Raw genomic sequence first — 26081 nt, 5'->3', positions numbered from 1 at the left:
TGTTTTATTAGTTGCATCAGGTGTTCTAAGAATGATGCAGTACTGATTAAAAGCTACATTTTGTGTTGAATTTGGGGAAACTACTTGTTATATAAGTTGTGTGAGGCTATGTAAGCTGTTCTTTTTTTGACTGGTTTACTGCAAGCAGATGAAAATTTTGCTAATAAACCTAATGTGCAATGGGGGTTGAATAATTTTGATTGCAACTATATAAACAAAGAATATGTAAATAGTACATAGTATACAGCTAGTATATAACTTTTTTCTTAAATTCTAGTGTTTGTTGACTTCCAACACATGCACACCTCATTCTGTCTAATGAGGGACTGATTAAACGCTCACCTGAACCAAATTTAATTTAACAAGGAAAATAATTGCTGTGGTCATCACTATGCTTTTGTGATAACACCAGCTGAGTGGCAAAAACAGTGCTAGCAGTACCTTAAAAAATAACTGGAATCTAAAAATAATTATTAACAATCCCAAAAGATTGTTCTGAGTAAAAATGAGAAAGAGAATGATTTGATTCTGGCTTTACTGGCAGAGGGATACAGTGAGCACCAGATTGCTTCCATCATTAAAATTTCCAAGAGGGTGGGTAATGGGAACAAGCAGCAGACAATTAAGGCAGCAAAGCTTCAGACCTGCTTCAGCTTCAGACTCTTCCATCATGGGAATGACCGCCAACTACTTAAAATGTCACTCCAAAATTGTAAGATGACATACAAAAAGAATAGCAAATGAAGGGGAGGCTGTGAAAAAAGGATTGGACCATAGAGAAAGGAGTAAAATCATATCTAATGTATCCAGTTTTTAGCTTGGCTCAACACCTGGTCGTTTGTACGTGCCACAGAGCAGAATTTACACAACAGTGTCAAGTAACACAGAAACAAAGCAAGGCATCATCCCCATGTTTTGTTTTGGCACACGTCCAGCCTTGCTTAAGCATTCATGCGTCTTTGCGAGGACAGCATGTATCACACCAGTATGTAAATTAAGTTATCCTAGATTAAGTTTTTTCCCAGCCAGATCAAGACCCTGACCATCATAATTTCCAGACATGAATTTTTTCGTATGATAGAAAAATTTGTTTTCTCTGCATTATTCAGGGCCTGAAAACACAGCACATTCTTGGTTTGACCAACTGTCATTTTCTGCAAATAAATGCCCTAAATCTACAATGTAGGAGAAATGTTATCAGTAGGTAACAGAATAAAACAAAATGTTAGTTTATTAAAATACATAAATGTAGTAATGTAAGTACTCATTGTTCAACAGACTGGCATTCTGAAATAATCATAGGCTTTTTGGGAAAATACATCACCTTAATGACAGCATATACTGTATCTCTCTAAAATCCCAAATTTACCCCTCCACATTAGTACATTCAAACAGATGCAAATAACATATGTCATGGACACTAATAAACCCTTGTACCAGGACAGACTTTGGCTTTTGCACCTTTTGATGATAACAGTCTGAATGGTACTTACTCCCAAATCACAAAATGCAAGTCTTCTCACAAGTCCGTGCTCATCTGTGGTTTTTCAGCCTAATTACATCAAGGTTAGTGATATTTGAGTTGAGCTGTTAATAATGACTATTGGTGTGATATCATGAGTATTTACAAAGTGATCAATGTGAAATATATCACCAGTGGCCATGGCATTGGTGAACTGCATATTTGTGAAGGTACCATTGACGCAGAAGCGTATTGGGATTTTAGAGACATATGCTGCCAACCTGATGACGTCTTTTTTAAGAGAGGCCCATGGTTGTTATAAAATGACGTAACATATTGGTAAATATGTCTCTGCCACATCTTCTAAGTGTGTTGCAGGCATTAAATTCTACAACCCAAAATCAGAAAAAATGGGAACGTATGGAAAATGCAAATAAAAAAATGCAGTGTTTTTTTTATACTTACTTTGACATTTAGAACCTAACAAAAAATGACAGAGACAAATACATGTACAAATTAAATTTCAGGTCTTCTTATTGGTTCCCAAATGCAATAACCCGTTATCATGAAAGGATACCTATCTGCAAGGCCTGTCTATGTTACTATGACACACATCAACACAGAAGATTACAATCACCTGTTGAAATCACCTGTTTGAAATCATCTAGTTATATACTTTTTTACCTCATTACCAGCCCTAAATTGCCCCCGTCCCAACATTTTTTGAAATGCGTTGCAGGTGTAAAATGCATAAATGGACGTATATTAACAAATGAAATGAAGTTGACCAGACAAAACATAAAATATATTGGGTATATACTGTCTGAAATGAAATAAAAAATCTAAATAAAGGAAAGAATCACTGCATTTGTTTTTTTAATTTGCATTGTCCATACTGTCCCAACTTTTTTCTGATTTGGGTTGTAAATTTGTTATATTTGGAAATTCCAATAAAGTTGGTCAGTAAAAACATTTAATTGTATTCTTGTTTAATTGGTTAAATAAAAGTACTGAAAAAAAATCATATCATTGTTTTACTGCATTTAACAAGACATACCACAAATTAGGTTTGTATATAAACACACATTATGCACAGTGTTCTTTTTTTTTTTCAAGAAAATTACAAATGGTCAAAATAACAAATCAGATGCATTGTTTTTAGACTTTGAATAATGCAAAGATTACAGCTTTATACCCATTAAAATACTGTTTTAATGTAACTTTAGCTACTCCTTAGCCACTCTGGCTTTGTGACATAGAGCATTGTCCTGCTAAAAAAAAACAATGCTCAGAGTTGGGCAACAATGTCAGTGCATAAGGACGCAAGTTCTCTTTCACAAAGACAAATTTACCTGATTCCAGGAATGGCATGATGACTAAGTGGGTATAACTGTCACTAGAAGGTCCTAGGTTCGATCCCCAGGTGGGGCGGTCCGGGTCCTTTCTGTGTGGAGTTTGCATGTTCTCCCCGTGTCTGTGTGGGTTTCCTCCGGGAGCTCCGGTTTCCTCCCACAGTCCAAAGACATGCAAATGAGGTGAATTGAAGAGATTAAATTGTCCAGGACTGTGTTTGATATAACCTTGTGAACTGATTAACCTTGTGTAATGACTACCGTTCCTGTCATGAATATAATCAAAGTGCAAAACAAGACATTAAAATCCTAATAAACAAACAAACAAACCTGATTCTAGTCTGAAGTAACCCCAGATCATCACTGATCCTTTAACAAATTTTACAGTTGGTGTAAAATGCTGCGATTTGTAGGCTTTTCCAGTTTCCTATCTAACCATTACAAATTGAGATGTTGGTCAAGCTGACAAGCTGTTGGCATGGTCAATAGTTGTTTTATAATTTCAATTACTTTTGAGGTACTTCTAGCATGGTTTTGCCACCAAGCTGGCCCTGTTACATGAGAACAGCAATGACAGCACATTTTTGATTACTTTTCATTGTTAAATAAGATTTGGATTTATTTAATCAAAACCTCATTAAGAAGAATAAAGTGCACCTGTGTTGGAAATCAACAAGCATTGAAATTAAATGGCTGCCATACATGTATATGTTAAGCCTTCTGTGGTAAAATTCAACCTTGAGTATTCACACACAAACACACAGATATTTTTATTTTTAAATGCTTTCAAATCTTTAACAGTTAAATGATACAGCAAATGAACAAAAATATGTATTATTTTAGAGTATCAGTATATTTTTCCATTTTAATTTAACCAACTGCTTTATCCTGGTCAGAGTCACCGTGGGTCCAGTTCCAGCAGGAAACACAGGACACAAGACAGGAATATCCTGGACAGGGTGCCAATTATTTGCAGGGCTTTGGCCATCCACAACACATACACACTCTCAATAACATGCAACAAAAGGTTATGGAGATGCACAAATCACGGCACATTGCCAATATCAGAGCAATTACAAAACTGACCTTAAGAATCTGTCTGGCAAAAAACTTATGTCGAACCATAAACTTTTTTAACCAAACAAGTGAGTACAATGGTTTGATTGGCCAAGTAATCTCCAATTTTCAAAGCTGAGAATTACAAACATTGGTTAGGCTTTCAATTAAATGCCACCCACATAACCAAAAGTTTTTTCGGGTTCCAGATAAAATCCTCTGCTGTTAAGGACCAACAGCAAGCACCTACAGTTTGCCTGATGTTATCTAAGCATTTAGTAGGACCATTTTCAATGGTCAAATAAGATTAAAACAGAGCTTTTAGGCAACAAACACTGGGTTTGGTACAGACACAAAGCCATGCATTAAATTACTGTATTCCCTTTCTGTAACATGGACCTGTGAGGTTTTATTACAAATGCCATGAAAAGCTTTTTTGATACAAAGTATCATGCAGATCATAAATCAATCCTGGCTGCTTCAGTCAGGGACAAAAACTAAGCTGTACTTAGATATTTCAGCAGGATAATGACCCAAAGCACACCCAAAATTGTTAATTGTCCTTGTAATCTAAATGTTCTGGAGAGATTATTTATGGAGGAATGGTCTTAAATTCCTTATCTTACTAGGTATTATAGAAAATACTCTTATTTTACTAAAGGGAGGCTGCACAAAATACTAATTCTGGCACACAGAATTAATTGCATTGACACTAATTTATTTCATAATCGGATTTAGATCTTTTATTTTGGTTACTATGTGTAAAGTACATAAAGTGTAGCTTTTGTTAATGTTTCTGAAGTAAAAAAATGAACAATAAGATAAGCAATATTACAGCCCTTTTTAATATTTTTTTTTCCAGTGGTGTCATTTTTATGGAGGGGACTGTATGTCACACATATTACAAAGACTTCAGGAACTTAATTTACAGATACAATTATTCCCTGTTTTCTAAAGAACGCCTTTAAATGCCTTAAATAGTAACAAATTCCTCTTTTGGACGGCAATACAACAAACAGTCAAAAGTCTGAAAACACCCCCCTCTTTTAGATTGATGTAGTTTATGTGTTTCTTCCACACCCATTGTTACCAGTTGGTTAAAATTAATTATATAAATTATTTGCTTTAAACTTTTAACTTTTATCTACAGTCTGGAAAATGTGCTTTGTGCACAAGTAATTTATTGGCTCAGTCAACATCCATTAAGTCTGGTGTTGAGGAACTTCAGTGGCCTGCAAAGAACCCTGACCACAATCCCATTAAAGATTATTGAGATTAATTGGAACTTTAAAATTGGTGCCTGACAAATGCTTTTTGTAACTGAATGGTCACAAAATCCATTAGCCGTATTTTATTTAATAGCAGTGAAGCCTTTTATATCCACAAAAGGTGAGAGGAATCTTCATAATAATTGCCCAGTGTTTTGGAATGAAATGTACCATAAGCTCATGGCCAAGTGTCCACATACTTTTGGCCATAACATGTATCATGTCCCAAGCTCAAACTCTAATCTCTTGACAAGCAGGCAAATTCTTAACCTCCCCCTACAAGAATAATAATTACACAGTTATTTCCTCTAATGTGGCTGATTATCAATATACACACATGAACACACACATATGAAATGTCCATGAATCAGTATGAAACATTATTGGGACATGGCAAAGAGGATCACATGAACAAGACATATAAAGACACTAGAAGAAAAGACACAAATAAAGCTGTTATGGGAGAGAAAAAAGTGAAGAAACAAAGGATGATTAAGTATGAAGGATAAGAATGGACTCGGGATTGTAAGAAAAGGAACTCAGGCCATGCACACAAATCATCATCTGCAAATCATAGCATCAGAGTTAAAATGACAAAGCCATGCATAGCCAGCCAACTTAGTTGTTTAGTTGCTTTCTGCATCAAAAGCTTGTCATGGCTGGCAATGGAAACCAACTTTAATAACAGACAAAATGCTATGTCGTCATATAACTGTGTCACAGATCTAGTACACTTACCATCTTAGAACACACTTCCAAAACGTGTAAAAATATCCCCAAGTACTGCTCCCTGCCTAAGAAATTATCTGCTTCTCACCACACTCGTTATTCCTTCAGTGCTGACCCTTGAACCTGAGTGTTAGTACCTGTCTGTCGGGCAGTCGTGGACCCCACAAAGCTGATAAGAGTGACATCAGATGCCCCTCCAGATTCCAGGGGGATGGGATGCACCCGGAAGTGCTCCAGCATATCAAAGATGGATTGGAACCAGAGATGCTGCACTCGACACTGGCCATCCTCATTTAGAGAAAGACGCAAATGCTGCAAAAGATTAAAAAGCAGGACAGAAAAACACATTAAAATAGAGACAAGGAGTTCTGAGCCAGAAATAAAGAGTAAAAAAAATACTAAATACAAACAAATAAAAAATCTTGTTTTGGCTATGTTAATTTTATTTAACCAGATGCATTTTCTTGATGGTTGATTTGCCAAAATAATCATCCTATGCTTTTTCTTGTTTAAACTTGTTTTATGCAAGATCAGTAAAAATTATAAAACTATCAGTAATAAATTTGAAAAATTTAAGTAATGAAATAAGACAATCTTAGGATTAAGTCACGTTTATCTCCTTCATAAAAAACAACTTAGGTGTAACTACAAGAATTATAATGCTCTGAACCATGCGCTACCTACACACCAAGTTAACTGACCATCCCCACACCTGCAGCTCATTCCATACATCATAAGGACTGGTATAAATAATCCAGCACAAACTCTTGGCATTGCATTAACCCGTTCCATGTGTTCTCGCTCTGTCTGTTTTTTTGCTCCATTGTTTTCATGATTTCCTAGTGCTTTCCTTGATCTTCGTATTCTGGAGTTGTTTTGCTTAAATCTGGCTTAGGATTTAGTTAAGCTATTAGTTTAGGTAGTTATGTTTAGTTTGTATTCATTGTAGTCTTTCTTTGTTCTTTGAGCAATTTTAGTTTTCTTTTTTAGTCACTTTAGTCACAGTGTTTTTTTGTCACAGAGTAGTGGTTTTATTGCACTCAGTGTGTTTCTTGCAAATATTTTTAGTTCTTATAAACACCTGCACTAGTGTTCAATTACCTGTTTTACATTATTTTGTTCTGCATAACTGTTTTTTGCTGTTAGATTTGAAACATGTCAACACCTGTTCTATAAGTGTATAAGTGTTTGAAAAAAAAAAAACAAGCTATTAAACAAGCTATTTCATTGTCAATGAAAGCTTATTTATGTTTGCAAGCATGCTGAAATAATCAACCCTTATATCATTACTGGGAACAGCAAGAACTGTGAACTTACCTTGGCTTTGCCCTGAAAATTAAAGGTAAGGACGTACTCGCCACGCCGCGTCTCACTCTGGCGCACAAGAAAGACACCGTGGCTCGAAATGCCGCCTGCAAGCACCAACTGGGCTGCCTTCAGCCGTGAGAGAGTGCCATGGAACCACTGACATTCACTTAGGGGGTGTTCTGGCTCTGCCGCTGATCCCTCGGAGAAAAGGAAGGACCCTAAAAAATCCATTCTGTTACATTAATTTCTCAGTACAAAAGGATGAATAGAAAATATTTATTAATAATAATTTTAGTGAGAGTTGCGTTTACCTGTGGCATCAGGCGTCTCTGGAAATGGCATGCTAAGACTGGATCCACCTCCACCAAGCAGTCGACCATCTGGTTCATCAAGAGGGGCACGAGGTGGGAGCTCAGGAGGAAGAGGCTCCAGCAGTGGAGACCCACTCACCCCACCATAGCATACTGTAGTTTTAACACAAAAACTATATTAACATAACATAGTCAAGTAAATTTTTTTTTATAGCACTTTTTACAGTAGACATCATCTCAAAGAAACTTTACAACATCCAGGGCTGACAGACCAAAAACCCTTATTGAGCAAGCCAAGGTTAACAGTGGCAAAGAAAAACTCCCTTAAAATTACAGAATGACACCTTGAGAGGAACCAGGTTTAGCAGGGACTCCCCTCTTTGGATGGCCTACAGGATTTTTTGAATGACCTGAATTTAAACAAACTACATACACAAAATTTAATTAAAACTAGTAAAAAAAAAAAAAAAAAAAAAAAAAAATTCTTCATTATTCAGTCCAGTCTGTAATAAAGTCAATATAAAGTTCTGGACATTTTCAGTGCAGAAACAGCAGGTCCCCTACCATATCTAGCAGGAGCGAGATTGTTGTCATGACTCAGTGTCTCAAACTTGTAGGCTTCATCACCACAAATTCTTGAAGAAGGATACAACACAGAAGCACTATGCCAAACTTCATGTTGTTCTTTGCCCAATGGTATCTTGCATGTTATAGCACCACCTAGCACTGCAGTTACACCATATTTTTTGCCATAGCCTATGAACCTCTTATGCTATGTGCCTTTAATTTTTCATACATACAATCAAAACCTATATCACCCATTTGAAAAATAATTGGCTTCCAAAGCCTAATAACTGGTTGTGTCACCCTTGCAATAAGTCTTTTATATACATGTGGAGAACCATTTGCTTTTGCAGAATTGTTTTAATTTGGCTTTTCGAGAATGAAATGCCATTTTAAAGTCTTGCCAAAGCATCTAAATAGGATTCAAGTCAGGACATTGATTCACAGGACAACCACTGCAAAACCTTAAATTAGCTTCTTTTGACATTTTCCTTCAGAATTTTCTGATAGAAAGCAGGATTCATGGCTCCATCAATTATGATGTCCAGGTCATAGAGAAACGAAGCAGCCACATACAGTGTATCACAAAAGTGAGTACACCCCTCACATTTCTGCAAATATTTTATTATATCTTTTCATGGGACAACACTATAGAAATAAAACTTGGATATAACTTAGAGTAGTCAGTGTACAACTTGTATAGCAGTGTAGATTTACTGTCTTCTGAAAATAACTCAACACACAGCCATTAATGTCTAAATAGCTGGCAACATAAGTGAGTACACCCCACAGTGAACATGTCCAAATTGTGCCCAAAGTGTCAATATTTTGTGTGACCACCATTATTATCCAGCACTGCCTTAACCCTCCTGGGCATGGAATTCACCAGAGCTGCACAGGTTGCTACTGGAATCCTCTTCCACTCCTTCATGATGACATCACGGAGCTGGTGGATGTTAGACACCTTGAACTCCTCCACCTTCCACTTGAGGATGCGCCACAGGTGCTCAATTGGGTTTAGTCCATCACCTTTACCTTCAGCTTCCTCAGCAAGGCAGTTGTCATCTTGGAGGTTGTGTTTGGGGTCGTTATCCTGTTGGAAAACTGCCATGAGGCCCAGTTTTCGAAGGGAGGGGATCATGCTCTGTTTCAGAATGTCACAGTACATGTTGGAATTCATGTTTCCCTCAATGAACTGCAGCTCCCCAGTGCCAGCAACACTCATGCAGCCCAAGACCATGATGCTACCACCACCATGCTTGACTGTAGGCAAGATACAGTTGTCTTGGTACTTCTCACCAGGGCGCCGCCACACATGCTGGACACCATCTGAGCCAAACAAGTTTATCTTGGTCTCGTCAGACCACAGGGCATTCCAGTAATCCATGTTGTTGGACTGCTTGTCTTCAGCAAACTGTTTGCGGGCTTTCTTGTGCGTCAGCTTCCTTCTGGGATGACGACCATGCAGACCGAGTTGATGCAGTGTGCGGCGTATGGTCTGAGCACTGACAGGCTGACCTCCCACGTCTTCAACCTCTGCAGCAATGCTGGCAGCACTCATGTGTCTATTTTTTAAAGCCAACCTCTGGATATGACGCCGAACACGTGGACTCAACTTCTTTGGTCGACCCTGGCGAAGCCTGTTCCGGGTGGAACCTGTCCTGGAAAACCACTGTATGACCTTGGCTACCATGCTGTAGCTCAGTTTCAGGGTGTTAGCAATCTTCTTATAGCCCAGGCCATCTTTGTGGAGAGCAACAATTCTATTTCTCACATCCTCAGAGAGTTCTTTGCCATGAGGTGCCATGTTGAATATCCAGTGGCCAGTATGAGAGAATTGTACCCAAAACACCAAATTTAACAGCCCTGCTCCCCATTTACACCTGGGACCTTGACACATGACACCAGGGAGGGACAATGACACATTTGGGCACAATTTGGACATGTTCACTGTGGGGTGTACTCACTTATGTTGCCAGCTATTTAGACATTAATGGCTGTGTGTTGAGTTATTTTCAGAAGACAGTAAATCTACACTGCTATACAAGCTGTACACTGACTACTCTAAGTTATATCCAAGTTTCATGTCTATAGTGTTGTCCCATGAAAAGATATAATGAAATATTTGCAGAAATGTGAGGGGTGTACTCACTTTTGTGATACACTGTACTATCACACTACAGCCACAATGCTTGACCGTTGGTATGATGGTCTTATGGTGGAATGCATGTTAGCATCATACCACATGTAACAGGACTTATGTCTTCCAACCTCTAGCACTGGGACTGTCCACCCTGACAATAGATAGGGGTGCTGGAGTCTCATGCTATTCTCTACACAATTGGCATCTAAGTAGAGATGCAGGAGTACCGATACTGGTATCGGGTATTTGCCCGATACCGCGCTCATTAACTTGTACTCGTACTCGCAAGCGAGGCTCCGATACTAAACATCCGATACCGTGTGCCTAGTGCACGTTGCTGCGTTATGCCTGGTTCACACTACACGATTTTTGCCCTGATAGTTTATATCAGAATACACCGGCACACACACGTTTTACAGTATTTCTGACCTCATCGTTCTCTACAAAACAATCCATGCTATTCATCCACTCAGATTCATTTATTTTTTCTCCTTGATTTCATCACATCAGCGCACAAACACTTTGATCACTCGCTACTTGTTGACGTGCATTTTTGGACGTGGCATCATTAAACCCCTCATCACTTCTCACGTGTTTTTGTTTAAAAAACCTGTATTTGTGAGACCGTTGGTTTCTGTTCAGTGCGTGTACTCAAAGGAACAAATCAACTGTTCCATTGCACTATTTTACACTAAAAACTACACTATTCCATAATGCTCCAGATTGCATCATTCTAAATCAGAGGTGGAAAGTAACGAATTACATTTACTCGCGTTACTGTAATTGAGTCGTTTTTTTGTGTACTTGTACTTTTTAAAGTAGATTTTACAGCCTGTAATTTTACTTAAGTAAGTTTTGTACTAAAAATTGTAATTAGCTACATTTTAAATAACATCCGTCAAAAAATCGCGTCTGGGAAACTGCTGCAGTGAATTCTGTGATGGGGAGTCGGATCTTTTGTCTCGATTCCTTTTAAAGAGCCGTATATATACATAACGACTCCCAGAAATGCGAATCGGTTCCTTTATTTCAGTTTAAATGGCCGTTCAATAGAATCGAATCATTCTACGACACATATCACTAGTGGTTATTCAGTTTGAAAAAGTTTTATGGGACAAAAATGACACATTACACATCCCTAACTGTTTTAAATGTTGTATGAACATGTTTGTCTATTATATTTTAATTAAAAACAACTATTGTGAGATTAATATCCACTTGTCCTGTTTGCATTACACAGAAGAGACACGCCCTCCTGTTAAAAAGTAAAGTTTACTCTGAGTACATTTTAAATGAGTTACTTTTTACTTGAGTAGATTTTTAGACTAGTAACTTTATTCGTACTTAAGTAAAAATTCATTAAAGTAATAGTTCTTTTACTTGAGTACAATATTTTAGTACTCTTTCCACCTCTGTTCTAAATAGGTATCGGTATCGGCAAGTACAAAAATACATGTACTTGTACTTGTACTCGGTTGGGAAAAAAATGGTATTGATGCATCCCTACATCTAAGTATTACTGATTTTGTTTATATCACATTTTAACCCACCTGCTGCTAAAGGCTACAAGTTTGAAGCTGCCATGCAGAGAATCTACCGTGTATGCACTCAAAATGCCCAGAACTATTAGACTTTACCACAGACTGTACTGAAAGAGAATTCTTTTAACTTGTTATAACATTGATTTAATATGCATGGTTTGGTTAATCTAATTCTAATTCATTCACATTATCATCTGGACCATCCAAAAAGGATGGGTCCCTGTTGAGTCTGGTTCCTCTCAAGTTCTTTTTTTCTTGTACTTTTAAGGTAGTTGTTCCTTACGACTGTTGCCATTGGCTTGCTCAACAGGGGCTTTTTGGTCCTAGATTCTGTAAAATTTGACTTGACAATGTGGGTATGCAATTACTGACAGTAGTCCATCTGTTGCTCTGTGTACCTTTTTAACAACCTCAACACCATTCATTCATCAATCGGGACTCCCAAAAAGCTCCCACTGAATATATATTATTTGGGTGTTGGACCATTCTCAACACAGTAATGAAACCAACAAGCAAAGGCATAGTGAAAAAAGTGTAGCAAGTGCAGCAATGTTAAGATTTCAAATAGCCTCTATGTCACTGTTCTTCCAAGAATAGTGATCCAACCAAAAATATAAAGCCAACAGTGACATGTGATCAGAAAGTGCTCACTGAAAAAAATACAGGGAGAAGATTAACATAGTGTGCATGAAAAAAGAAAAATGCTCCAGCCTCTATAATTGTGGATTAACAACAAGTACTAACTGGGTATGTGGTCCTAATAAAGATATTACTACATTTAAACAGTATTTAAAAACCCCAACAATACTGTTGCTCCTGATACACTAATATACCAGGACAACACACATTGCCATTATCATGTTGGTATCACTGCAGTGCTGAAAATAGGCAAACACCCAAACATTACCTTTTCAGTGTATAAAGGCTTGTTTTGATTGCTAAATAAATTGTAGAGGTGGCAAATTGTGCTCTTAACTTTTTATAAATTTAGTTAAAATTGAAGTGTATTGTAGCCATTGTATTTTATTTCACATTGAATACAACTATTTTTAATTATTTCAAATAATAAAGCACATAAAAATTGCACAAACAAAAATATTAGTATTCTTAATATTTTGTAGCACAACTTTTAAACTTTGCAGAAACTGCAATGAAGCATTTCATGAACTTCCATGAATAATATTTCTGCACTTCTCTGCTGCTTCTTTACCAAACTGATCCAACTTAGAAGTTTTCCAACAGCTAGTTTCAGATTTTGTAATGTTTCTGTTAAGCATAATTGCCGTTTACCTATTTTCCCCATGTCAAATTTTCTCATACTGGCAAATCATCTTCAAGCCCCCAAGGGTAAGTGGGTCATTTTAATAATCTCAGTATTTTAAAATATCAAATTAATTTAGAATAGTTCAACTTAGTGCTTTCCGAGCACCTCTTCCTTTTTGACTTTATGTCTGGGTTTGTTCTTTTATTAAACACTAAGATTTACAGTAGTCTATTGAATGTTAAAGACAAATTCTTCCCTAATATGTCCATGTACATCTCGTTTTTGATACTAACATCAGGAATCTTTTGAAATAGCTTTTTCTAAAATACATTTGTTTAAGCTTCTAAAAATGTACTTACATTCAGTACAAAGTCAAAATTTAATGTGGATGTATGCACTGAAAGTTGTCAAAATAGTCAAATACTTCACTCACTGTGTAACCTAGTCAGTAATTACTGTAACAGAAAACACAGACCTTGAGACAGATGGTCGCTGAATTCTGGTGTGCCACTAAGGTCAGTATGTGCTCCACTACACAAGCCCTCTGGATCTTCTTGTTCACTAAGGTCAAGGGTCACAAAGTATGTTTCAGGAAGTGAAACTGGGTAGATCCCTGTATGGGTCTGTTTAAATATTTTTAAAATCTAAACTGAACACATCATACCTTAGATGAATGCTGTTTCTGATATCACTTAGCCAAGCTCTCATCTGAACAGCATCTCTAGTCTCGATCACATACTGCACCTGGCCTTCCAACTGACATCCAGTGGAGGAGAAAAAGAAAGGGTAGTTAAACCACGGTAGTGAACCAAAAAATAGATAATACTATGACGGAATACATATTTAATTAAAAAAGTAAAAGAGCATAAAGATCACACAATGACAGATAAAAACTGGATACTGAATAAAATAAATCAGGAAGGTAGAGCAAAAATAGATCATACAATTACTAGATTTAGCTACTAAATTTAGAGTCTACAACATTTTTTATCTGTATATTCAAAGTGAGAGCAAGATTATAATATTAAGACTTAATATTAAGAATGAATATTAAGAAGATGATGATAAAGAAGAGAAAAGACTGTATTTGATTTTTTTTTATTTGAATTAATTTTCCTCAGCTTGTTTGGAAGCTAGGCTTAAGAGCGCAGGGTCAGCCATTGTACGGCGCCCTGGAAGCAGACAGGGTTGAGGGCCTTGCTCAAGAGCCCAAGAGTGCAGAGCACAGCCTGGATTTAAACTGGCAATTTTACTGTTGAGAGCCCAAAGCTCTACCCACCAGGCTACCGATGTCCCCATTAATTACGTGAAAGGCTATTAACACGAGGCCCTGATGATGTGTATCAGGGCACAGCAAAAAAAAAAAATTTTAACGTTGGACTGTTTTATGTTAAAAAGGACAATGTAATAAATATTTTGGCAATAGACAGAGAAACCTGGATTGCATATCAGTACTTGATATTCATATCCAAGTTACTCTGTCTCTGTTGTATGGCATCAGCTTTAGCAGTCTAATGTAATAAAAAAAAAACCCACAGATTTTCTTACATTTACTTTGACTTTTATTTCATTGCAAACAGAATGAACCTGAGATATTTCATGTTCTATCTGGTCAACTTCATTAGATTTATTAATAAACATACATTCCTGCATTTCAGGCCTGCAACACATTCCAAAAAAAGTTGGGACAGTAAAGGATTTACCATTTTGTAATGTTGCCATTCCTTTTCACCACACTTAAAAGATGTTTTGGCACCAAGGACACCAAGCAATTTAGTGTTTCAGGTTTTATTTTGTCCCATTCTTCCTGCAAACACCTCTTAAGCTGTGCAACAGTACGGGGTCGTCATTGTCACATTTTTCCTTTCAAAATTCTCCACACATTCTCTATTGGGGACAGGTCAGAACTGCAGGCAGGCCAGTCCAATACCCGTGCCCTCTTTTTCCGCAGCCATGCCTTTGTAATGTGTGCAGCATGTGGTTTTGCATTGTCTTGTTGAAAAATGCATGAACGTCTTGAAGACAGCATATGTCAGAGGCCGCTTCTGGACATGGTTAACATAAGGCTTCTTTTTTGCACAGTAAAGCTTTAAGTGGCATTTAAGCATGTAACTCTATATTGTAGTGCTTGAAAAAGGTTTGGCAAAGTAATCCCTTGCCCATGTGGTTATATCAGCTATTGTTGAGTGGCGGTTCTTGATGCAGTGCCGTCTGAAGGAGCGAAGATCAGCGTTCAGCTTAAGCTTCCGCCTTTGGCCTTTACGCACTGAAATTCCTCCCGATTCCTTAAATCGTTTAATGATATTATGCACTGTAGAGGGAGAAATTAGCAAATCCCTTCCAATCTTTCTTTGAGGTACATTATTTTCAAACATTTCAATAATTTTCTCACGCATTTGTTGACAAACTAGATATCCTCTGGCCATCTTTGATCATCAAAGACTCAGCCTTTCCTGGATGCTGCTTTTCTACCAAACTATGATTACAATCACCTGTTTGGAATAAAATTTATATTTTGGTTTTTTTACCTCATTACTAGCCCTTAATTGCCCCGTCCCAACTTTTTTGGAATGTGTTGCAGGCCTGAAATGCAGGAATGGAGGTATATTAAAAATGAAATGTAGTTGAGCAGACAAAAACATGAAAAATCTTGGGTTTAAACTTTCTGCAATAAAATAAAAGTCAAAGTAGATGTAAGGAACACTGCATTTTTATTTTATTTGCATTTCCCATACTGTCCCAAATTTTTCTGATTTGGGGTTGTAGATACAGCATATTGACAGTGCTAAACAACAACAACAAAGTACGCCCAATTTGCTCAACACATACAAATTGTCCTTTGATTTCCATTGAATTAGCTGACAAGAATTAATTAATGACTATTAAGAATTTACTTAAAGGTTGGATCTGGCCAATAAAATTATTAAATCTAAATTATTTTTAGAAAGCCAGCCAATGCCTATATAGAGTTGTTAAAAGCTACCAATCTTTCAGCCAGTTATTCAAAATGACAAGTCTGTTCACATTATCTGACAAAAGTGAGGATTTTTTCCTGTTCATAACCCTGCCACTGAAAACAGGCGCTTATAATATGAACCATTTCTAGATGCAACACCAGTGGTCTAACTAGGAGCTCATGGGCCCCAGTGCAAAAAACATTTTGGGCCCCTTCAACAAATTGCATATGCTGATAGCTGATCAGAATGAATTAAAAGTACTCACTCAGAAGTTACACTTCAAGTCCAAATTCCTGCTACTGGTATTTTAATGCACAGTTTTAGTTATTTTAATTTTACTTAACGAAAATATTGTAATATAATAATAATGACCTGGCGAGTGCAGCCAATGGGGGGGGGCAGTGAGGTGAGTGGTTGAGTTCATGTCGTGGAGGACACCACCCGCCATGGGCCCCGGTGCACCTGCCCCAAGTCCCAAAGCCCCCCCCACCCCCCCCCCCCGCAGTTACGCCCCTGTGCAGCAGTATAACGTCATGTCGACCCACATCGTTAACTATGCTAAAGCATTTATACAGTCCATTGTGATCCATTTAACACCAGTGTTTGTAATGTTCCGTGTACAGTTCATGGGCATTCCATCCAAATTCATCTAAAATAAAGTTTGTCTGAGCTCATTTTGCCTGTAACGTGTATCTGTGCGCGCAGATGCCTGATGAGATAAAGGCGTGCTCTGACCAAAGATGATATTAAAGCCTCAATTAATAACTGTAATTTTGTCTAGTGTTGATTTCTCACGCTTTTTAAAAATCGCTACAGTATAAACACAATGTTGCTGTGTTAAAGGAGCACAAATTGCCACAGAGACACATATTTACGTGGAGTTGTGTGAGTTGGAAACACGATCCTTTTCTTCTCCCTCCTTTTGAGCATTACTCATTACATTCTTACTACGTAAACTTTCAAATTATTCTGCCAATACATTGGTGCTTTCCACTCTCCGCATTTGGTATGTTTAAGCGGCATTTTAAGTTCACGACATCCTCTGTAATGATGTATATACTGGATAATTATTTATTTTTCTGGATAATTATTTATTTTTCTCCAGCCCTAAGTGATACAGCTTGTAAAATATGGCATGAAAAAGGTATCAAATCTTTTTGTAAACTATATAAAAATTATACTCCATGTGCGAAACTGATCCACATATGAATTCGAAAATCCATGAAGCCACCTCCATTCTCATTATGGCTCCTGATGTCCTGTATTTTTATAAACTGTTAGAAATAAAATTAAGTGTAAAAGGCAATGCAGTCACATTGTATTCTAAATGGTTCAAGCTATGCTGGCTATATCTATTTGTTTCTATGATTTTGTATTTTGTATTGCTCCTCAATTATAATAATAAAAATAATAATAATTATAACTATTTACATAGTGCTTGCACAACGTGCAAAGAGAAGAAAGGGTTGAAAGAAGAAAAAGGGGCTAATCATTAAGTGACTATGGGTTGCTAGTTGTAACCTATAGTATTATATGTGGTTGCTGAGTTGATACTAGCTGGCTGCTTAGGTTTCACAGGTGGTTGTTAGGGTATTTCATGTAGTTGCAAAGATATATTCAGAAAGCTGCTTTGGTTATACAAGTGTTCCAAAATAGAGGGTGCTTTTAATTGAGTTTTCATGCGGTTGCTATGAATTTATAGTCATTGCATTTCATTGCGGAACAATTTTTAAACATAAAACTTTCAGAAATAGTCAATTTTATCATCTCCAAAAATACATAGCACATGTCATGGTGCAATTAGCCACAGTGATTGTACAGTTCAATAAATGATTCGCACAAATGAGTGAAGTAAGTATAAGAAATAACAGTACAGTGCTTAAAATAAATAAAAAAGTATGAGGGATAACAATACAGAACTGTCCCTTTTGGAAAGGAACTGCATAGTGCTTGCACAATATTGCAAAACAAAATTAAAGCAGTAGCAATCCTGTTTGAATGACTGGTCACTATAGTATACCAGACGGTTGGTTAGTGTTTTTCTGTGTTGTACACACTTCATACAGCTCAGAAAGGGATTAATTAGCTTATAAAGCATTTTAACCTGGGAAACCAAATTATGCAGTGCAAGGGGTTGCATAACCGAAGCTGGGGAACTCTGCACTTTACATGCAAAATGTGTCAAAACACACTGTTAATGTTTCCTTATCCAAACGGCATTTAAACTATCTCCAGAACCAGGCTAGTATAATGTGAAGCAGCTCTTTGCTAGCTAACATTACATTAAAAAGAAATCTGTTTATCTCTCAGCTACTAACATTAGCAAATGTTATCTATAGGTTTTTTTTTCATCTTTATGAACACTATGGGATCCTTTAACCACCCAGACATGAAGAGTCATATGCTTCTGTGCGTTTTAATACTTCTATTCTAGACTCTCTAGAGCGGTTGTGTATGAGGTAAATATTTATTAGGAAATATATATCATTTGTCAGGAAAAGCCAAATCTGGTTGAGCTTGATCAAAAGTTCAGGGGAAACTGCATAAGGATCACAACCTATTTTATTGACTTGGTCAAAGTACCATTTTTCTCTTCCAAATTAAGGTTACTAATGTTAGACATCATTCCCTCTAGTTGTGTTTGTGTGAAGCAGCAAAGCCAAACATTCAGTCTCACATATGGCAGTCACAACAAAAATAATTTTGTGAATGACACCCTAGAATAGAGGGGCATAACTGAGAGAAAAAAAGAAATTAAAAGAATTGTTGTAACAAACCTGCAGAAGGAAGGTATTTTCCTTGTCTGGCACCTCAAGAGCTGTAGTGCTCCTTATTTCCAAGATGCAGCAGCATGGGATTGTAAGTCTGGATTTAGAGGACTGCAAAGTAGAAACAAAGATATCTAATAGGTCTCATCAGTTACATGACCGTAGACATTATTAGTGACAACAGCTCATTAGTTATTTAATATATGAATGGTACAGTGCAAAACACTTAACAGAGTTGCTATATTAAGGTGATGTCCTTAAAAAAAATCTAATCTAAAATCTAATGCTAAAGGCCTTTTATTTAGGGGTTGCCACAACAGATCATTCTGGTCTGCATACAGTGTATCACAAAAGTGAGTACACCCCTCACATTTCTGCAAATATTTCATTATATCTTTTAATGGGACAACACTATAGACATGAAACTTGGATATAACTTAGAGTAGTCAGTGTACAGCTTGTATAGCAGTGTAGATTTACTGTCTTCTGAAAATAACTCAACACACAGCCATTAATGTCTAAATAGCTGGCAACATAAGTGAGTACACCCCACAGTGAACATGTCCAAATTGTGCCCAAATGTGTCGTTGTCCCTCCCTGGTGTCATGTGTCAAGGTCCCAGGTGTAAATGGGGAGCAGGGCTGTTAAATTTGCTGTTTTGGGTACAATTCTCTCATACTGGCCACTGTATATTCAACATGGCACCTCATGGCAAAGAACTCTCTGAGGATGTGAGAAATAGAATTGTTTGCTCTCCACAAAGATGGCCTGGGCTATAAGAAGATTGCTAACACCCTGAAACTGAGCTACAGCATGGTGGCCAAGGTCATACAGCGGTTTTCCAGGACAGGTTCCACTCGGAACAGGCTTCGCCAGGGTCGACCAAAGAAGTTGAGTCCACGTGTTCGGCGTCATATCCAGAGGTTGGCTTTAAAAAATAGACACATGAGTGCTGCCAGCATTGCTGCAGAGGTTGAAGACGTGGGAGGTCAGCCTGTCAGTGCTCAGACCATACGCCGCACACTGCATTAACTCGGTCTGCATGGTCGTCATCCCAGAAGGAAGCTGACGCACAAGAAAGCCCGCAAACAGATTGCTGAAGACAAGCAGTCCAAGAACATGGATTACTGGAATGCCCTGTGGTCTGACGAGACCAAGATAAACTTGTTTGGCTCAGATGGTGTCCAGCATGTGTGGCGGCGCCCTGGTGAGAAGTACCAAGACAACTGTATCTTGCCTACAGTCAAGCATGGTGGTGGTAGCATCATGGTCTTGGGCTGCATGAGTGTTGCTGGCACTGGGGAGCTGCAGTTCATTGAGGGAAACATGAATTCCAACATGTACTGTGACATTCTGAAACAGAGCATGATCCTCTCCCTTCGAAAACTGGCATCTCATGGCAGTTTTCCAACAGGATAACGACCCCAAACACAACCTCCAAGATGACAACTGCCTTGCTGAGGAAGCTGAAGGTAAAGGTGATGGACTAAACCCAATTGAGCACCTGTGGCGCATCCTCAAGTGGAAGGTGGAGGAGTTCAAGGTGTCTAACATCCACCAGCTCCGTGATGTCATCATGGAGGAGTGGAAGAGGATTCCAGTAGCAACCTGTGCAGCTCTGGTGAATTCCATGCCCAGGAGGGTTAAGGCAGTGCTGGATAATAATGGTGGTCACACAAAATATTGACACTTTGGGCACAATTTGGACATGTTCACTGTGGGGTGTACTCACTTATGTTGCCAGCTATTTAGACATTAATGGCTGTGAGTTGAGTTATTTTCAGAAGACAGTAAATCTACACTGCTATACAAGCTGTACACTGACTACTCTAACTTATATCCAAGTTTCATGTCTATAGTGTTGTCCCATGAAAAGATATAATGAAATATTTGCAGAAATGTGAGGGGTGTACTCACTTTTGTGATACACTGTATCTTATATGTCACAGTTTTCACCCAAGATGCCTGACGCAACCCTTCGTACTTTTTATCAGAGCTTGGGATAAACACTGACAAGTGCAGCTCCCAATGACTAGGCTGAGCCAAGATCATGTCATTAAAATGCCCAATGTAATGAAAAATAATAAAACACTTTTAATTAGAATTTCACAGATGCTTGTTTACCACATAAACTCTAACCTGTGCATACACCATTAGAAATACAAAGCAACAGTGTGGGAAGAGAATTCATTTTCAAATGTTATGTTGGTTTCAGGTAAAAAGTAATTGTCACCTCTTCTCTGTTTAGGTTCATCACAGAATAAATGTCAACATAATTGTAAAGTCAAGTGACTAACAATAAACTTAGTCAATTGAATAGAAAACAGCGATTAAGCAAAGTAAAGCCTAAAAAAACAACACTGAAACACTGGGGGGGGGGGGAAACACTGCTGGTGTAAACAAAGGACAAAGCTGACCTGCAAAATCATCATGAAAGACTGCTATATTTTCACCAACCTAAAAAGTATGTTATTATTTCAATAATTACCTTTGGAGGGATGTAAAACTCCAGGAAGTAATCCTCTCGCTCTCTTCCTTCTTTTTCTCGTTTCTTTAGGGCCAGACGACATTTGTGCCATCGAGAGCCATGTCCAGTTAAAGCTCCACCTGTGGTTGGAGCCTGTAGTCCACCTGCCTGTTCCACACTAGTCCCAGAGACTGCATTGTTACTGTCCAAGCCATGGTAAAGAAACCCAAAAGAGAAACCTGAAAACCCATGAGAGTTGGTAAATTCATCTGTAAAGGAGCAGACGTTCACTCCACCCTCTCGAACAAGTTTGCTTGTCTTCCTGGGGGGTTGAGTTGAGTGCAGCATTGATGAAGAGGGCCCCACAGGTGTTGGGATGGCAGGTGGTGAGCGGGAAAGCCGCAGCTTTTCCAGCCGGTGTGTCCACTTATCCTTCTCACCTTCTCCATTACTTCTCCTCCGATCACGAGCTTCAGAAAAGGACAGAGAGGTGGCGCTGCTGGAGGACGAGGGTGGCAAGGAGGAGGATGAGTGGGGGAGTGAGAGGGGAAGGGAAAGTGAGACTGGGAGAGCTGATTGGGCACCTTGAGAGTTCCTCTTGACATCCTGCAGGCCCATTGTGTAGCTATAGCTTGAGGGCAGAGGCATTACATTAGCTGAGCCACAGCTCTGAGGCGAGTCACTGGAGGAGCTCCGCCAGTGCAGAATGCCCCTCACACTGCCTCGCACACTGCGGCCCACGTTGCGCAGCGAGAAACGCTTCTTTAACTTGGTTTTAGAGTGCCCAACAGTGCTTGAGGAGCTGCATTTTACATCAGAATTTTGTGGTCCATCAGAAGAAGGACTGAGTAGATTTAGGCTGTCATTGGGTCTTTCCGCAAGAGCACTGTCATCAACCTCACCATTTTTTACTGCTAATTCATCACACTCCTCCTCTCCTGTCACTGAACCCACCCAGATGTCCTCTTCCTCATTTCCATTACCAGGCAAGTGGCCTGAATGTTTCTTCACATTCAATGCTTTATTTTCCCCCCGTCCATTGTTTCCTCCTGTTGAGGAAGAACAAGATGAGGAAGAGGAAGGAGGAAGAATTTGCGTGTGAGTATACGAGTCCTGAAAAGCTGTGGGGTGTTGTAATCTGTCCCTGCTTTGACTGTTCAATCGCTGTCGAGAGGAAAGTAGCTTGGGAGAAACCCTTAAAGGTGTTTGTGGGCAGGGTGCTGTTGCATCAAGTGGCGGCAATGGTGGTGATGTCGCCTCTTCTTCCAGTGAAGTGGCATCCGATTGGGTGACCCAGATCCCCGTGTCTTCTTTTACTGCTCCACTTTCCTCAAGTTCACTTTCAAAATGTCTAACAAATCTCTCAGTAAAGCGGCGGCAAAATGCAGCAGCAGAATCAGGTGAATAATGTGGGTTCTCCAGGAGAAACGCCCTAAAATGACGTGCAAAATCACCAGCTGCTACTCGGGCATGGAGCTCACAGAACTCGGTCCAGCTAAGGCAAGGAGAGGGTGAGGGTGTTGGGGTGTCAGACAAAGAACACATCTGACCAGTAGAATCCGGAGGAGGTAAAGTTGGAGGGCAAGCGGAAAGAGGCAGCAGTGAGGGAGATGGAGGTGAAGGAGAGGGAGAGGGGGATGGTGGAAGTGGTGACGAATTTGCTGCAGCCCGTGAGCTGTGTGGGGTCAATAAAGAGCCGTTCATAACTGACTAAATAACCTTTAAGCCTAAACACTAAAAACTTTTATAGTCAGAATTTGAGAGTAAAGAGGAGGCTTGGTCTGTTCATTAGGTAAAGCTATACACAGTGTGTAGATCTGGGAAATATAATGGACCAAAATGAGATTAATGACAGTCTCCCCCATTTAGGAAATTTAATGACTTTCTGGAGAGTGGCCTGTGCACTCTTTATACTCTTTTAATTCATATATAAGCAGCTGCATGTTGAGTGTCTTCAAAATTGCTGTTGAAGAGATAGTGTTTATTATGAAGCGATGCTGACAAGATAAAGATGATATTCATGAGATTTGTTTTCTGGAGATTTTGGTTTCTTTAGGGGTCTACAAGCAACCAGAAGAGCAAATCCATGGCCTGCAATGAAACAAGAATTAAAAAACACTGTTTATTGTCACTATGGAGGTGTATTCGAGAGACACTTAAGATATATGCACAAATAAGCCATAAATTAAAATAATTATTCAGGTCTCATAATAATGATCAATCATTATTAAATGATTAAAGGGTTTCGTCAATAATTCTTTTTCTTTTCACCACCCAGTCCAGGTGTGTCTAATTCGAGCTCATCTCTCTCTCATCACTGCCCCAACAAGACAAGAAGGACCATCCAGACCATAGTCAGTGAAAGGTGCAAAAGCCAACATCTGTCGTGGCATAGGGGTGCATCATTGCCCACAGCATGGGTGACTTGCATATCTGTGAAGGTAGCATTGATGCAAAGGTGTACAATGGGATTTAAAAAAGACGCTTGTTGCCATCTAGGTGATGTATTTTACTGCAAAAATGCAAATTAAATTACATTTACTTTGACTTTAATTTGATTGCAGACCGTTTAAAGCCAAGATTTTTCATGTTTTTGTCAAGTTTATTTAATTTGTTAAATATACCTCCATTTCTGCATTTCAGGCCTGCAATATATTTTAAAAAAACTTGAGTCAGGGGAAATTTAGGGCTAGTAATGAGCTGAAAAAACTAAAGAATTATGTGATTCCAAACAAGTGATGTCAACATGTGATTGAAACCATGGTTTGGTACAAAAGCAGCATCCAGGAAAGGTTGAGTCGTTGGTGATCAAAGAAGGCCAGAGGATCTCTAGTTTGTCAACAAATGCATGAGAATATTATTGAAATGTTTAAAAACAATGTACCTCAAAGAAAGATTGGAAAGGCTTTGCATATTTCTCCCTCTACAGTGCATAATATCATTAAACAATTCGAGGAATCGGGAGGAATTTCAGTGTGTAAAGGCCAAGGATGCAAGCTTAAGCTGAATGTCCGTGATCTTCGATCCCTCAGATGGCACTGCATCAAGAACCGCCACTCAACAATAGCTGATGAAACCACATGGGCAGGGGATTACTTTGGCAAATCTTTGTGAAGCACTACAATATGGAGTTACATGCACAAATGCCACTTAAAAGTTTACTGTGCAAAAAAAGAAGCCTTATGTTAACCATGTCCAGAAGCGGCGTCGACTTCTCTGGGCTCTGCGGCATCTAGGATGGACCATCACACAGTGGAAACGTGTACTGTGGTCAGATGAATCAGCATTCCAGGTCTTTTTATGGAAAAAATGGACGCCGTGTGCTCTGAACCAAAGACTTTTTCATGCTGTCCCAACTTTTGGGGTTAACTCCAAATCAGAAAAAAGTTGGGACAGCATAGGAAATGGAAATAATAAAAAAAAACACAACGTTTCTTACATGTACTTTGACTTTTAGTTCATTGCAAACAGAATGAACCTGAGATATTTCATGTTTTGTTTGGTCAACTTAATTTCATTTATTAATAAACATCCATTCCCTTATTTCAGGCCTGCAACACATTCCAAAAAAAGTAAAGCATTTACCACTTTGTAATGTTGCCATTCCTTTTCACCACATTTAAAAGACATGTTGGCACCGAGGATACCAAGCGATTTAGTGTTTCAGGTTTTATTTTGTCCCATTCTTCCTGCAAACACATCTTATGATGTGCAACAGTACGAGGTCGTCGTTGTCGCATTTTTTGTTTCAAAATTCTCCACACATTCTCTATTGGGGACAGGTCAGGACTGCAGGCAGGCCAGTCCAATACCCGTACCCACTTCTTCCATAGCCATGCCTTTGTAATGTGTGCAGCATGTGGTTTTGCATTGTCTTGTTGAAAAATGCATGGACGTCCCTGGAAATGATAATGTCTTGAAGGCAGCATATGTTGCTCCAAGATCTCAATGTACTTTTCTGCATTAATGCTGCCATCACAGAAATGTAAATTGCCTTTGCCAAGAGCACTGACACAGCCTCATAACAGTCTTGATGGTCCTTTCATCTTTGGTCCATAGCACACAACGTCCATTTTTTCCAAAAAAAGACCTGGAATGCTGATTCATCTGACCACAACACACATTTTCACTGTGATGTAGGGCTGGGCGATTTTGCCAAAAAAAAAAAAATCTCGATTATTTTAAAATTATTACTGACTCTTGATTACGATTTCGATTTAATTTAAAAGACTGCAGAAGTGCAAAAATAGTAACAGCAGCACCACCTATAATTATCCTTTCAAGGAGCTCAAACTTTATAACATTAACAATACAACAATAATTAAAACAAAATAGAAATCTTAATTAACTATATCCTTTATAAGAATAACTCACAAACAACTCACTTTAAATAATGTGCAGTAGAATCTCCTTACATTAAGAAAAGTGCAAAACCATATAAGATCTTTACAGGTTTCTTAAAAGGAACACGAGCCTGTTTACTGTTTCCACAACTGAAGTGAGTCTGTATTAGTATCTACACTGGGGGGACATCAAGTAATCACTCAGCTTTGATTTTGTCCTCTTGTGACTGGGGGGTGGATGGAGGTCTTAAGATCTGCTTCTAACAATACAGACAACAATTCCCATGCTCCCACAGACTGTCACGTGACTATCACATGTCCCCGGTCAGCCAGTGTTCGGTTCAAAGAATCTTAATTAAACTCTTCTGTTCGTGTGTCCCGTTTTTGTGCTAATGTCTGAATCTAACCGTTACCGTGTATAATCCCTGTTGTCTTCCGTTTACTGTTTTAGTTTATTCTCTGGTTTTGGACTCTACCTGATTTTGTACACGGTTTTTGCCTTTTTGATATTAAACTTTCCTTGATTTATATTCCGCGAGCGTCTGGTC

General features: G+C 38.5%; 1 protein-coding gene across 3 annotated transcripts in view; it reads right to left on the bottom strand.

Annotated features, from left to right (window-relative positions):
- Nucleotides 1–26081, bottom strand: part of sh2b1 (SH2B adaptor protein 1) — a 59194-nt gene that overhangs the window by 12938 nt on the left and 20175 nt on the right. For all 3 annotated transcript variants that reach the window (XM_063018662.1, XM_063018663.1, XM_063018664.1), the window contains 7 exons: nucleotides 21212–23281; nucleotides 18733–18834; nucleotides 13663–13754; nucleotides 13474–13559; nucleotides 7487–7639; nucleotides 7185–7393; nucleotides 6005–6179 (listed from right to left, as the gene is read on the bottom strand). In XM_063018662.1, the coding sequence (XP_062874732.1) occupies nucleotides 6005–6179; nucleotides 7185–7393; nucleotides 7487–7639; nucleotides 13474–13559; nucleotides 13663–13754; nucleotides 18733–18834; nucleotides 21212–22894 (2500 nt within the window). In that variant the 5' untranslated portion in view covers nucleotides 22895–23281. The remainder of the gene's footprint in view (nucleotides 1–6004; nucleotides 6180–7184; nucleotides 7394–7486; nucleotides 7640–13473; nucleotides 13560–13662; nucleotides 13755–18732; nucleotides 18835–21211; nucleotides 23282–26081) is intronic.

Source organism: Trichomycterus rosablanca, chromosome 22, assembly GCF_030014385.1.
Source record: "Trichomycterus rosablanca isolate fTriRos1 chromosome 22, fTriRos1.hap1, whole genome shotgun sequence".
In the NCBI taxonomy this organism is placed as follows: domain Eukaryota; kingdom Metazoa; phylum Chordata; class Actinopteri; order Siluriformes; family Trichomycteridae; genus Trichomycterus; species Trichomycterus rosablanca.
Note: the sequence above shows the minus strand (reverse complement) of the source record. Positions and strands in the feature narration are given on the sequence as shown.